Source organism: Morone saxatilis, unplaced genomic scaffold, assembly GCF_004916995.1.
Source record: "Morone saxatilis isolate NCDOM2014 unplaced genomic scaffold, NCSU_SB_2.0 Contig24, whole genome shotgun sequence".
In the NCBI taxonomy this organism is placed as follows: Eukaryota; Metazoa; Chordata; class Actinopteri; family Moronidae; genus Morone; species Morone saxatilis.
The window spans coordinates 16989446-17003100 of record NW_023339807.1 but is presented as its reverse complement, the minus strand read 5'-3'; the positions used below and the strand labels follow the sequence as shown (position 1 = coordinate 17003100).

At 43.0% G+C, this 13655-nt stretch overlaps 2 protein-coding genes across 4 annotated transcripts in view; both read right to left on the bottom strand.

The window, feature by feature from the left end:
• iffo1b (intermediate filament family orphan 1b) overlaps window positions 1–7000 on the bottom strand; it is a 12920-nt gene extending 5920 nt beyond the window's left edge. For both annotated transcript variants that reach the window (XM_035672598.1, XM_035672599.1), the window contains exons 1-6: window positions 5607–7000; window positions 2451–2511; window positions 1342–1437; window positions 634–774; window positions 329–513; window positions 107–233 (exon numbers count right to left, since the gene is read on the bottom strand). In XM_035672598.1, the coding sequence (XP_035528491.1) occupies window positions 107–233; window positions 329–513; window positions 634–774; window positions 1342–1437; window positions 2451–2511; window positions 5607–6601 (1605 nt within the window). In that variant the 5' untranslated portion in view covers window positions 6602–7000. The remainder of the gene's footprint in view (window positions 1–106; window positions 234–328; window positions 514–633; window positions 775–1341; window positions 1438–2450; window positions 2512–5606) is intronic.
• Window positions 7001–8813: 1813 nt separating this feature from the next.
• Window positions 8814–13416, bottom strand: opn9 (opsin 9). 2 transcript variants are annotated; one of them, XM_035672633.1, is made up of 8 exons: window positions 13255–13416; window positions 12095–12245; window positions 11818–11957; window positions 11413–11551; window positions 11145–11259; window positions 9960–10040; window positions 9366–9891; window positions 8814–9251 (listed from the first exon to the last, which is right to left on the bottom strand). In XM_035672633.1, exons 1-8 carry the CDS (start codon window positions 13373–13375, stop codon window positions 8992–8994), a joined length of 1533 nt encoding a protein of 510 aa, XP_035528526.1. In that variant the 5' UTR covers window positions 13376–13416; the 3' UTR covers window positions 8814–8991. The 2 variants fall into 2 exon arrangements, with proteins under 2 accessions (XP_035528526.1, XP_035528527.1); XM_035672634.1 differs by having other exon boundaries at window positions 11413–11512.
• Between the last annotated feature and the right edge of the window lie 239 nt (window positions 13417–13655).

Here is a 13655-nt window from a genome sequence, read left to right as displayed (position 1 = left end):
AGCTGTTGTATTGGATTGCATTACATTAATTAACCTTTTGTTTTAAAGTATTTAGGTCAAGGTCCATTTCAGTCTCAGTAAAAAAAGCCGTTTGACCACAGCCTACCTCTCCTGGTGGGTGGGTAGGGTCAGGAGGCAGAGTGCATCCAGGGAAGTCCTCCCAAAGAAGCAGCGTCTCCTCGGTCTCCTCCCAGGCCAGGCTGTCGCAATCATCCTCAAACTCACATTCTCGCCTTTTAATAATAACATAAACGCACACACATTGAAAATATCAGGACTGAAGGACGCTAACATTATACTCATCATATTTCAAAGTCAGACCACTCACAGTTGGTTCAGCATCCTCTGCATCTCCTCATTGATCTGATTGGCTGATGAGCCACAGTGCTCTTCATCTTTGACCACGCCCCCATCACTTTCAGAGGTGCTGACAGGTTCTTCACACTCGCTGCCATTGAAGGACAGGGGAGTTTGTTTCCGGCGGCAGTTTAGGGATGATTGGTTGTTAGGAACCTGCAGCGATATAATTAGGATTCAGACCGCCACTATTAATATACAGGACAAATATACAGGACTCTCTGGATTTGTTAACAAATAAAAGAATCAGAGATGAGAACATTAGCTGCCTGGTACCTGGTACATCTGGATCACATCTTCACAGTTCCTCTGCTGAGCTACGTCACAGAGACGAGCGGTGATGTCGATCCTGCGGCAGATGTCCATGTCCACCTTCATGGCTTTCTCCTGTATCTTACTGTCCAATTCTGACAAATTCTACAGAGAGGGGGGAGGGAATCAGATAAGAAAAAGGGGAAAATACTGCTATCTACTGCTTTATAAATGCTAATAAATCACTGCTGTAAATACATTTGTTACTAATTATTTATAAATTAGCGATAAGCAGTTTCTATTGGATAATAATGCAGGTGTGAAGGATAGTAATCTATATAGGGTTTGGGTTTAATAATCCATTAAGTCTGCAGGTGTAAATGTTAATCATCAATCATCATCAGTTTCCAGGCGTTAAGTGGTCAAATGGCCGATTAAAGGGGTTTGTTTTCCTCTGGCAACAAACATGGCAACCTAAAGTTAACGGCTTATTACTGATCACAACATCAATTGGTCCATTGACACTGTGACTGATTGAGTTTTGTTTCAGATGTCACACTTAAGCCAGTTACAAATTACGAACCCTTTATACGTGGCTTCTCATTAACAGTAAATAATAACATAATTTAACTTTATGCCACAGTTCATACATTGAGACATGATTACTGTTAATGTGCACAGCAATGAGTATGTCTGACTAGTATGTGACTGTATAGGTTGTGCTGCGCTCACATTGCTCATGAGGCCTTTGAAGAGAACCAGCTCTGCCTTCAGTTGCTGAACTCTGAGAGCCAGCTCGTCTTGACAGCCTTCGCTCTCCTGCAGGTCCTGCACACATAAAAGGAAGCCATAAAGAACACACCCATGTACATGTAAGTGCTTACATGCCCACACACAGCCAGGGCCTGACACGGCTTTACTGGAAATTACAGGTTACATTATCTAAGCAGAGATCGTCGACAAAATAAAAGCCTATATCGGAAAAGCACATAAAGACATTGTAAATGCATAATCCTCTCTGGGGAGCTGGATTTGTCTGATGGCATCATAATTCTCTCTTCTCCTTGCTGACTTATTCATGTGTGCTACAATACTGGTCAGGCGTTTTTCAGTCTCAAGTGGTGTTTTGCTGTTTGTGGTCTTATGTTAATGTGGTGGTGTCTGCTAAATGGGTTAAGGTGCAGATTCCTGGCAATGGTAAACGTGTATTCAAACACACCAGAATGTATACACACGTGCACACACCTGCCCACACACACAGGAAAACACAAAACCATTTGTTGGAAGGAAGTACAAATATGGCAATCACCTTGACAGCTTAGATGTCAGAGTCAGAAAAGAAGTAAAATCTCTTTTATTCAAAATAGATGATTTCTACAACTTTTAATGAGTTGACAACAGTCCATGCACTGTAATCAGTTGATTGTCAGGGGTCAAAGAGAGAAAGAAAACCAATTGAAACAGCTTTGTATGAGTCAGGATTTAAACCAATATAGTAATGACACATTATGCACAAAGAAAATGAACAGCACCAGCAGGGTGAGAGCTTACTGCTTCCCACTCTACCAGCTTCAGCATACTCTGTATTTATACTCTCACCAGTTTAATGAAAACTAAACATCTAAGCTTTTTAACCACTGATACTGGTTGTTGTTCACAGGACACGTTTGCAGTATTTTTAGGATAGCCAAGATGTCACACCAATAATTTATTTTGGTTGTTAGAATGAGTCATGCTGATTGCAAAGCTGCCAAATGTAGAGATGACTTCAGTGCATTGATGATCTCCAGCCATGTCACACAGGTACACACACTCTCACACAAAGGCCTACATAATCTTACCTCCTGTAGGTCTGTCATTTTCTGTTGCAGATCCATCCTCATGGTGTATTCTTCTTCCCATCTAACACAGATACAAGAAGTAAACAATCTTTTAGTCTGTGTCTTAATGTAAACAGAGAACAAACAGGCAGACAGAGAACATAGAGGCCATGGGTTTCGTCAGTTATGTACACATGGTCTATTTATACCGATATATCTGCAATAAGCTGCTATCAGTCTGAAAAGGGACATCTTCTCCTACCTTACAACAAATCTAACTTGACACTTAGCTCATTTAAAGGTTCCCTGTAGAGTTTTGAACTCTAGTAGTGCTATGGAACTGTTTTTCTATGAGTGGCTCATGGCTTCACATTAATCCACTGATCTACATGTGGCGGTAACGCACCAAGATATGCAGCAATGCACCAGCATAGACGGGGAAGAAGAGGTCAGCTAGTAAGTAAACATGAATGTAAACAATGTTGTATTTAAAATACTCACTCAGCTTTGCAAATGTTTCATGAGGAAGGAAAAGCACTCAACACGTTTGCTAGAGCTCTAGGATATACACAATGAGTTTGGGAGATTAACACTGAATGTAAACTCCACAGTTCACCTTTAAAATCAATCGCCATCACCTACAAAAGGAGGAATGCCACCAGAATTTGAACGTCAGGTGCTGGATTCTCATTTTATGTGCACAAGAATGGTAACTGGATTTCAATCTGGCTGGTTGACTGATAATAAATTGTAAATGCAGTTTAGTTCAATTATATTAGGATACAAATCTGAATAGAAGTTGCATGAAACAACCAGGTGGGAATGGGAAAAGGGATTTGTAAATTTAATGATTTGCTTTTCACTCACTAATAAATTTATAAAAATGTTTGATGTATCGTGTGCCACTATGGTGCAACTCAGATGTCTGGCCCTTGAATTTATGCTTTAAAAGCGTGAGCACAGACCCTGTATGTGATCACAGATTCTGTGACTTCATACAACACACATGCCCAGGGGAAATGCACTCACTGCAGAGTCTGTAGCTTCTTATACGAATGCTGTTTGAAATGCAGAATGCTGCGCCACATCAGGACCTGTAGGGAATACTAAATCTGAAAGAAACTGAGTCATGAAACCCGAGTTGTTGTCGTCGTAGAAGATGCTTGTTTGATCAGTAAGGTGAGAGCGCGCAGAAAGCAGTGCTTCCTTCTGCAAGCCAAGCCCCCATCCAGCAGTTACAGCTTGCAGTGCATGCTGCATTGCAGATACAGTGTGGAGTGTGCTAAAGGGGGATGCGCAGTGGGTGCGAAGAGAGGCATGGGAAAGGAAGTGTTCAGCATGTGAGACTGTGTAGGTTTTATGTGAGAAAGAGAAGGTGAAAGTGTGGTGGGCAGGACTAGAGGGAGGGTACAGGGGGAGAAGGGTGAGAAAGATAAAATATCCTTAAAAAAAAGAACAAAACTGGAATTGAAAAAGAGGCTAAATGCACCAAAAAGCTTTAAGATAAATGAATTCATATGTGAGTTTATGTTTTCAAATAGTGAGATATGAAAACAACTCACTGGGGCAACAAGATACATTTCATTAATAAATTGGGATGTGTTATAAATATTTGAGTGCATAGGTAATGGCGATAAATCTGAAGGACAGAGTTTCACTCGGAGAATCAGGCTTTAATGTCCCCCATTGTCCCGAGGTAAACGGATACCTACAGTAAGCTTACAGGAGGTTGAGAAACAGCCCAGACCACTTCCAGAAGGCTGAACACAAACTGATGTGAAAACCGAGTGTGACACAGTACATCACACACCTTAACTCACAGGTAGTGAAACACAAATATGTCCACGCTCTGGACAAGAGGTCAGGAAGTCATCCTCTCTCAAATCTCTGCACACAAGTAAATTGTGTGTCTGATGTCACACGCTGTTGGGCAGGTTGTGTCATACTTGTCCTTCACAAAGAGCCCACTATACTGTGGTCAGAATCTCCTCTGTGAAGAATGCATGGCTGCTCATTTGGACATAATATGAGGGAATTCAATGATGAATGTGCTGGAACATGGGGGCTACTGTAGGTCACTCAGGACAAATACATAATCTACAACTGTCAGATATCCATCAAACTCCTGACAGAGTTTACAAGATGTGAGCTTTTGTTTCCAAGAATTTAAAAAGGGGAAATCCACACTGATCACACTGTGCCATTCCAGTGGTCTGCAACCACAGACAGCTGTCGCCCCCGAACTGGAAATCAGAGTGGTCCAGATATGAAGTGGTGATGTCATTGGGTGACACATTGTTGTAAATTAGTGCACTGATTAAAAAGAAGAGGGATGAGGGTGGGCTCAGATATGGTTTGTGTTTGAGATGTTGCATGATGCTAGGGTAGCAACGAATGAGTATTTTCATTGTTGTTGTTGTTTTTGTCTACAAAATAATAATAACATTTCCCAGAGCCCAAAATCGATCTTCAAATAGCTTGAGACAGAAACATAGATGAAACAGAACAACCAAAATATTACTGTTTGAGAAGCTAGAATTGGTAACTAGAACCAGTGACTGAAACATAATAATATCAACAATCTACAAATCATTTCAGCTAGATCCAATTTAAATTGTAAGGCTTACAGCTGTGGATGTCCATATATCCCAGTAAAATCACTATCAGGTGCTGTTAACGCATCCTGGGGTTTGTTTCAATAAGAGGCTTTACTGGACCCCCTCCAGGATTTGTCTTGATGACATCAACATTACGTCTTTCATTTTAAGAGGTTAAACAAAAAGCTCTATTTCACGATGGGTTTTCCTCAATATTCCTGTAAACTAAAGGCCCCCATGGGCGAGTCAGGATCTGAAGTGAACATTTGTCCCACAGACTGCTCTTCACACGTCTCTATTAAGCTTTGACCTTCATTCTTCTTTATATTTAGCCCCCCGTGACGAGTTAATTTTATTTGTGTGTATTTCTAGCAGCAACACCTGCCTCTGTGGTCAGACATGAAGTGGATGCAGGGTCAGGCTGGAGGTGATGGATGGAGGGGCTTTGTGCTGACTCTGCTCCTGTTTGAGACAGCTGGTCTGCAGCTGCTTTACAGCTCTGCTCGCTCCTCTAAAGTGGAGCATTACACACACTTAAAAAAACTACTAATAACTAATAAAAGGGTTTAACTCCATTTACCTGCGTTTATACTCGTCTCTCTCCCTCTTCACTTTGGCCAGGACATTATACAGGGCTCTTATCTCAGGGGTGATGGTGTCAATCTGGACCCCAACTCCATCAGGATGCACCCAGGACACTCCTGGGCTGGTCACACGCTCCGCACCGGGGCCATACTTGCGGGTGTGGTTGTAGGACCAGATGGTGCCCGGGAGGAACCGTGGAGGAGGGTTGGTGGAGCCCCCCTGGCCTGCGCTGGTGTAGGGGAGAGTTTTAGAGCCAGAGCCGGGGGAGTCCACGCAGGGAGAGCACTGGCTGATGGTGATGGCTGGGTTACAACTGGTATTTGTTTGGGTTGAACTGGAGTTGTCAGCGGTTGCAGGTGCGAGGGTTGTTGTGAATGGTGCCGTGAACAGTGTTGTAGGCCTCCGGGCTGAGTTGTTGGTGTTGTGGAAGGGGAGGGAGCCGGGTCTGAGCGGTATGGTCCCCACAAATCCGGTCTGCACCCCTGCCTCCTGGGTATGCCCCCTGCTTTCACAGCATCCACCTTGACAGCCCTTGTTGGCATCCAGAGCCTGTTGCAGCTGCTTTTCTAAGATCTTATTTCTGCGCTCTAATTCATGCACTTTTGCTAAAAAGCATCTAAATCTCAGATTGAGAGTTTTGAGGACGCTGATGTTGGATCCCAAGTCGTTTCTGAGAGCCATGGCTGCGGGTGGATGCGGCACAGCGCGGTGCTGGTAGTGGCTGCTGTGGTTGTGGTGGAGGTAAGGTGAGGTCTGTGAGAGTGCAGTGAAGTCAGGCCCCGGCTGATCAGGCCCCGGACTGGGTTGCTCACCCAGCAGAAAAGACGTCGGGTCCGGTACACCGAAAACGACGTCGGGGAGGAGGCCGGAGGGAGAGTCTGGGTGTCCGGGTGCTTGGCTCTGCTGTGGATGCTGTTGGAGATGCGTATTGGCCACCAACAAAGGATTCATGCTATGGTATGGAAAACTAAAGCGCTGCAGATCTGGCATGAACACGGACGGGAATTTTCTTGCTACAACAGAATATAATGACTGGATGAATGATAAATGGTTGATAAACGTACCCGAAGGACGTGCGCACAAAACGCCAGTGTTCACCTGATTATATAACCGTTTCTAAATAAGAATCTGATCCTTAAAGCCGAGAGGGTTTAACGTCGGGCTGATGGATCAGTGCTCCTTGACCGTCCGCAACAAAACACCAAGAGAGCGACTCCAAAAAATAAGGGATTGAAAATGCGGCAACTCCGCAACCTGCGCTTCGGCGAGATGTTCTGCAAAATAAAAGCAATTAAACGAAAGAAAAAGACGCAGAGCGGTGAATGAATAACGGGGAAATCCAGCGTCACCGCCTCAATGAAGTTCTGGCAACAAGATGTGACCGCAGGAAAAAAGGAGCAAGTGCTGCGGGATTGGAGGAGGAAGGCTACCGTAAACACTGGAGTACAGGAGCGCTGATCCACCCCAGTATTGATTATTCAACGAGGCAGCGGTAACTTGTTTTGAACAAGAAATCGTTCAGATTTAGAGAAATTAGGAGCCAAGCAGACGTACATGATAATACAGTCTGAAATAACATATTCAAAATGTTGTGTCTCAGCCATTGGGAGTATATATGGTCTCAACTGGTTTGTGGTCATTTGATTATTATTAGAAAAAAATTGATTAGGTATTTTTGCTCGATATAAACTGATAATGAGGTGATGTGTCGTTTGTTGTGTAAAAAAATACAATTTACTGTTTTACCGGATATCATCTTCCAACTGGATGGGAGCAGTGAAACTCTGCCAGAAAGCTGAACAGCATAAACACTATTCCCCTTCATCGCTGTGTGTATTCAATAATGTAATATAACATTCAATAATGTTACATATTATTTAAGTACTTGTGTTTAATCAATGAACCACACAGCTGACCAGGTTGCCAGGCAGCATCCAGCTACAGATACTCATTGCGCGGCTCGTCAAGCTTTAATTGGTGGCTCGCATGGTAGCTTATAACAATATGGTAACACAGCCAATACATTTTTTCAACATGTCGCCTACATTAAAGAGTATTACGAGGTGAAACACTGCACTGACAAAACACACGCAAACATTGCCTTCCATATTGCTTCTTCTTTCACCTTCATTAATGTGTTTCCTAAAGGGCGCGCGCACTGCTCAAAGCTGGCACGCACAGCCCGCTTATCATCTGCGTTTACCGCCTGGGCTGCAGTGCAGCTTGCAGACCAGGTCATCCGTGACGATGCACGGCCACAAATGGCATGCATTGTCTAATAAAAAAGGGCGACAAAACCACCACCAGCGAAACCAGACGACAGACAACAAGCGTTGTTGCAAGACTTCAAGGAAAAGAGTCTGAGGAACACAAAACGAACACATCACCACATGAAGACTCGGAGAATTTTATTCTGTTTTCACTGCGCAATGAATCTGTGCTTAAATCAGTGCAACAAAAACCTACATGTACGGAATGCACATTTCAAAGGTGACTTTGGTCATGATCTTCATCTGACAAAAGTGGCTCTCCCCCTTGATTTTTGCTCTGCGAATGGTGGCTCTTGCTGAAAAAAACCTAGTGAGACATGGAGTGGGCTTTATTCTTCATTTTACAGACGTTATACTTGTTAAAAAATCTGTTACATTTATTTAACAGCCTGTCCAGTAAAAAGGGATGAAGGTAAGACTGCGTTTGCATCACCGTGAGTTCACACGCACTACAAAAAAAAATTGCCAGTATGATTTAAACTTGTCCGCCACTCCACAAACTCCCTTCCGACCTTCAGTGTGTAAGGGGAGTATTCATGACTTACAGGAGACGGTGGGATCTTTTGAAAAATGCAGCCTGCTCGGGCCACAGCTAGAAAATACATGATGCGTTTGCATTTTGGAGTGAACATTCTTCATTCCTTAACCTCCATCCGCTCATATAATAAAAAAAACTTACAGTATCAACCGCGCCGCTTCGCAGCGCTAAAGAATAAAAACTTCTTCACTACACAAACCACTGCAATGATGCCACATCAAGGGGATTTCACATTGCCTTGTACCCCATGCAAGAGGCGCAGACTGAAAAATAAGTGGGTGTACTCCCATGGGTCCACTAGCAGGATAACCTAGCAACCACAACCAAAAATCAGGCTGATGTATATCTATTATTAAACATATAAATTACAAGACAACAAGGAAAGAAGGTAGATTGTTTTATAAGTGATAAATACAATGTTTTTATTGTTGGTCAGAATGTGAGAAAGTACTAAAAGGCCCTGTACACCCACGGTAAACCCACACAGGTTGATTTTACTTATTTTGGTACATTAGTCCAAGGATAAGTCATTTTCACTGCACACATTTGAACTTTATCTATCTATCTATCTATCAGACAGTGAGTGTGCTAGATGTGGACCCTCTCAGATCTCTTCGTCCACCGGTGCTGCTGCAGTGTCTCTCCATGTTGCCTTGAGTGTCTAAGGACTCAAAGTCCAGAGCATCAGCCCCCACTGAGATATTACTTGTACAGGAGTCTGTTCTCCCTCTACTACTGCTGCCTTGATTCATGTTTTTTATTTCGACAGACAAAGACATGGGGTAGCTCCTTTTCCTCCTCCAGCTCTGGCAGTAGGAGAGGCTTATGCTCCCTTAAAGAGAAGAGAAGAAAAAGAGACACAAAACACAGGTCTGTTTTTATGGAACTTCCTGTTCAACACAAAGAGTCCTGTAAACAGTGGAAGTGGAAGGTTAAGTTTACTCACCTTCCTTACTTTCATATAAGCTCTCCTTCCTCCCCTGCGCTCTCCTCCTCTTTGCCATCTCTTGGCCGAACACAATCCCATACAAGTCATTCCTGAACTCCCTGTTCATGATCTGGTAGATTAAAGGGTTGATCACGCAGTGGGACTTGGCAAACATAGCAGGGATCAAGCTGACTACAGGTGGGAGGGAGGACAACGACTGGGGGCTCCTGGTCATTGGCTCAGCTTTGGACCTGAACATGGCGTCACTCAGGTCAGCAATGGAGGTTGAATTGTTTACTTCACTCCACTTGTTCTCAGGGTTGTAGTAGATTTGTCTATAATATTTTTCCGCTGTCCAGTTGAGCAGCGAAGGGATGTCCATGATCTTTGGACCATTCGGAGAGCTGGAGGCCATACCAGTGAACTCCTCCATAGCAGTAGCTTCTGTCTCTTGGTCATCGCTGGGAATGAGTGCAGAGACCAGAGACACGGTGGCATAGGGCATCCAGGCCACAAGGAAGGTGGTGCACACCACGGCGGCCATCTGAAATTAACATACGGTTTATTTTTCCTGCAGGACATGTATCAAGGAATCTGAAAATGATCCTTTACCTTTGTAAGTCTCAGCTCTTTGCTAGTGTGACTGACAAAGGAGGATGTTATAGATGCCAGAGTGCGATTAGATCTGTAGACCTGAAGACAGAAACAACAGTTATTTGCAGTTATACCATAGTTCACTTTACTTTATTCCTAAAATGACAAAATGCTGTATATAAAACTGCCAAGAAGAGGGACAAGGGGAAGAGAGAAAGGGGGATGACACGCAGCAAAGGGTCACAGGTTGGACTCGAGCCCGCTGCAGCAAGGACGCCAGCTCTACTGTGTGACCTACCAGAACACATTTTAGCATCTTTTACATTATTCTAAAGGCATATGTTTTTGTTGCTTTTGTTAAGGTTTTGTTGGCTGCCCATCCTTGCCACCTCCACATCTGTGATCAGAAGAGAGCGCCCAGTCTGGCTCACCCAGGATTCCCAGTTTCTCTGCCAGTTGCATACAAACTGTTATTATGTGTCTGTGATTTGATATGACCTGCTGGCCACTGTGTCTCTCAAATCTGTCTATAGATAGGACACAAATCATAACCTGTGAACCTGAGACACTCAGATTGGGACTTTGCCAGGTGTAGCAGCTTCTACTTATTTCCAACTATTGTCTAGTTACACAATACATTGCCTTTCCTGTGATTTGTTTGGATACTGCAGAGCACCTCAGTCAGCCATGGGTTTACTTTCCTTTATTTTTGTGTTAGACATTTGTTATATTACTGTCACTGATTTGACAACACCCACAGGCTGTTTTTGATATTTGATAGCTCCTCTATATTGTTGAATATATGTAACCAATTTAAGTTTGTCAAACAACCCACTCCTGAAACAAATAACTTTCTTGCTAAACTCCGACAGGTGTTATGTTGCCCTAGAGAACCCCTGTCCCCTGTAACAGTGCTTTAGGGAAAAATGTGCAATTTATAAAATTACAACAAACCAACTGACTCATATTGAATGTAGAGTCAATAGTTAGATCATATCTTGGGTCCCTGAGGAGGTACAACACACTGCTCTCTGCCACAGTGTCTTTTCCAGTACCATCACTAGAGGGTGCCAGAGTTGCAGCTTCCACATTCCCCACATAAGTTTAATATGATTGACTAATACATTGAAAACAAAAACAATAACAGAATACAGACACAGCTCCCAGATCCTCCACTTTGTGTCATAAAGCAGCACTTCTCACCGTCAGCAGGATGGCCAAATACGAAGTGATGATGGTGAGCGTAGGCAATCCGAAGCACAATATCAGCATGAGGAAAATGTAGATTCTGTCATTCAGAGAAGACCTCATACTCCACCTTGAAATAGTGATACAGAATAACAGCAATACATGTTTGTCTGCAAATGCATGAGGAATACAAATCAGAGAATATGCAGATAACACAGATGTCTACAGACTTTAGTGTATATAAACAGTAAAAGGCATCAAGCAGCACTAAATCAGAGATTACCAGTTGATAGTGCAGCTGATCCCATAAGGTTCTGGTCCATAACTTCCAAAGCCAAAAGCAGGCAGCGTGGCCCAGAACGATGTGTAAACCCACACCAGCACTATGGACAGAGACACATGGCGCATCTCAATCCATTGACCTAGAGAGGCAAGAAGCATGCAAACCACTTACTGCAACTATGTGTAAGCATAACGTTTACTCAACCTTGTGGGAAACCATTTTCCTGAAACATCAGCAAGTTTACCTTTTAGTGTTACCTAAGCAATCACAGAAAATCACTCTTTAAATCAATACTTTTTACAAAAAAAGAAGGGAGTGAGGGAGAGTCAGATAGATTTAGAGTGCAGTCGTGCCTGTGTGGATTGTACATTTTAGGTCTGTGTTAGAAGAAGACGTCAGATTTACCATATCTTAAGCAGCAGATCTTCAGGCAACGGTCCACAGAGATGAGACAGGTGGTGAGCAGAGAGCCGATGCCAAACACAAAGCCCTGGATGCCGTACCAAAGGCATCCTGTCTCACCAAACACCCAGGCATGACACAGGCTGACAGAGTGGGGGGGGAAGGGTTTTAGTCTGCCAGCTTAATAGATCATCACCTTCTGTCTCTGACAAATGGCTGCTGGTATAGACACACTCACAGTGTCATCACCCTGATTCACGTCTGGCAAAATATCCTGTACCTGGAAATGATGAAGAATGGCGCTCCCAAGAGGCTGAAGCCAAAATCACAGAGAGCCAGGTTGATGGTCATGAGTTCTGGAGGTCTGAGCTTCTTCCTTTTCCTGCTGTAAACTAACAACACCGTGCCGTTCCCCAGCAATGATACGACACCTGGAGAAAGAGTGATAGCATGGGAAAGGAAAGAACATACAGCAGGAGACGAATAATGTCATTTTTGTTCATCTTATCACAGTTCATTTACATTTGGTCTTTAAATCCTACAAATCCCAGTTGTTCATGATTACATGAAGCGGGCTGGTTTCAGAATAAATCAATGCTATTTTCCTCTTCATCAAGCACTAACCAGCTGCTCTACCTTCACCTGAACACTCATGTTGCCCCACAGGGAGCGAATCAGCCCAGACAAATCCCCACTCAAATTAACCAGACTGACTGTGAGAGGAGAGCATCTATTTATCTGCAGCTTCATCGATTTGTTGTGTAAACAAAACAGTGAAGGTAATGTTTAAGATGCAAAAGGCGTTCCCGCTGTTGTTTCTCTGTTGTTCAGCTCGATGCAAGTTGTTTGTATTCTGATTTTAATCAATGTCTAGTTTGGTTCTACTACTGGACTACTGAACAAAAAGAAAACATTCTTATGAGTAAATAATAGGGATGAGCGAATACACCATTATCTGTATCTGTATCTGTATCTGTATCTGTTAACCATATGAATTATCTGCATTTGTATCTGTACTTAAACCCTACATGGGTGGGGCTAATCAGAAATTAATTATTAATAAATTTAAGCCTGAAATTGATATGGGTTGTTTTGAATTTGCTATATTTATTGGGAAACTATTTACAGAACTATTTACTACTTGAAAATCAGAGAAATGTTTTTGATCACTTACACACAGAATGTCTCTTTAGATTTGAAGATAGATAAATAATTTATTTTTTTGTTTATTGCATTACTTCATCGGAGCTACAGTATATTACATTCATTGTAATACAAAGAGATAAATCATTTATGATCATTCAGGAACCATTTTTGTGGAGCTCACATCAAAACTTTCACATTCATCTTTGACGATATATGACATGAGGCTGTGTCTTTAAAAAAATTACAAAACTGAACCTGAGACTGACATAATGATATAAGTGCCCCTTTGCTTACCTGTGAAGGTAAGGAAGACAGCAACGGCTATGTCTGCAGAGGGGGACAGCTGGGAGAGGAACTGCGGGTGGATGGATGAGGGGACAAACCAGGAGCCCCCTTGCGAGCCATTCTCTCCCATGAATGAACTGCAGCACCCGACAACAGCACACAGAGAGGAGAGGCAACACCTGGAGCTTCAAAGAGCCACTGAAGGCATGAAAAGCACACAGAGAATAATAAAAAATACTCTGATACTTTGCCAACTACAAAGTGGAATTAGCAGCATGTGGAAGTAACATTTTCGCATGAGGATGAAAATGTCAGGCAGCACAGAAATGATACTGGCAACTTTATCCTGATATCTGCGTGGTTTCAGCTGAAATGCAGAAGCTCAAGAGGATGTAAAACAGAATACTGAG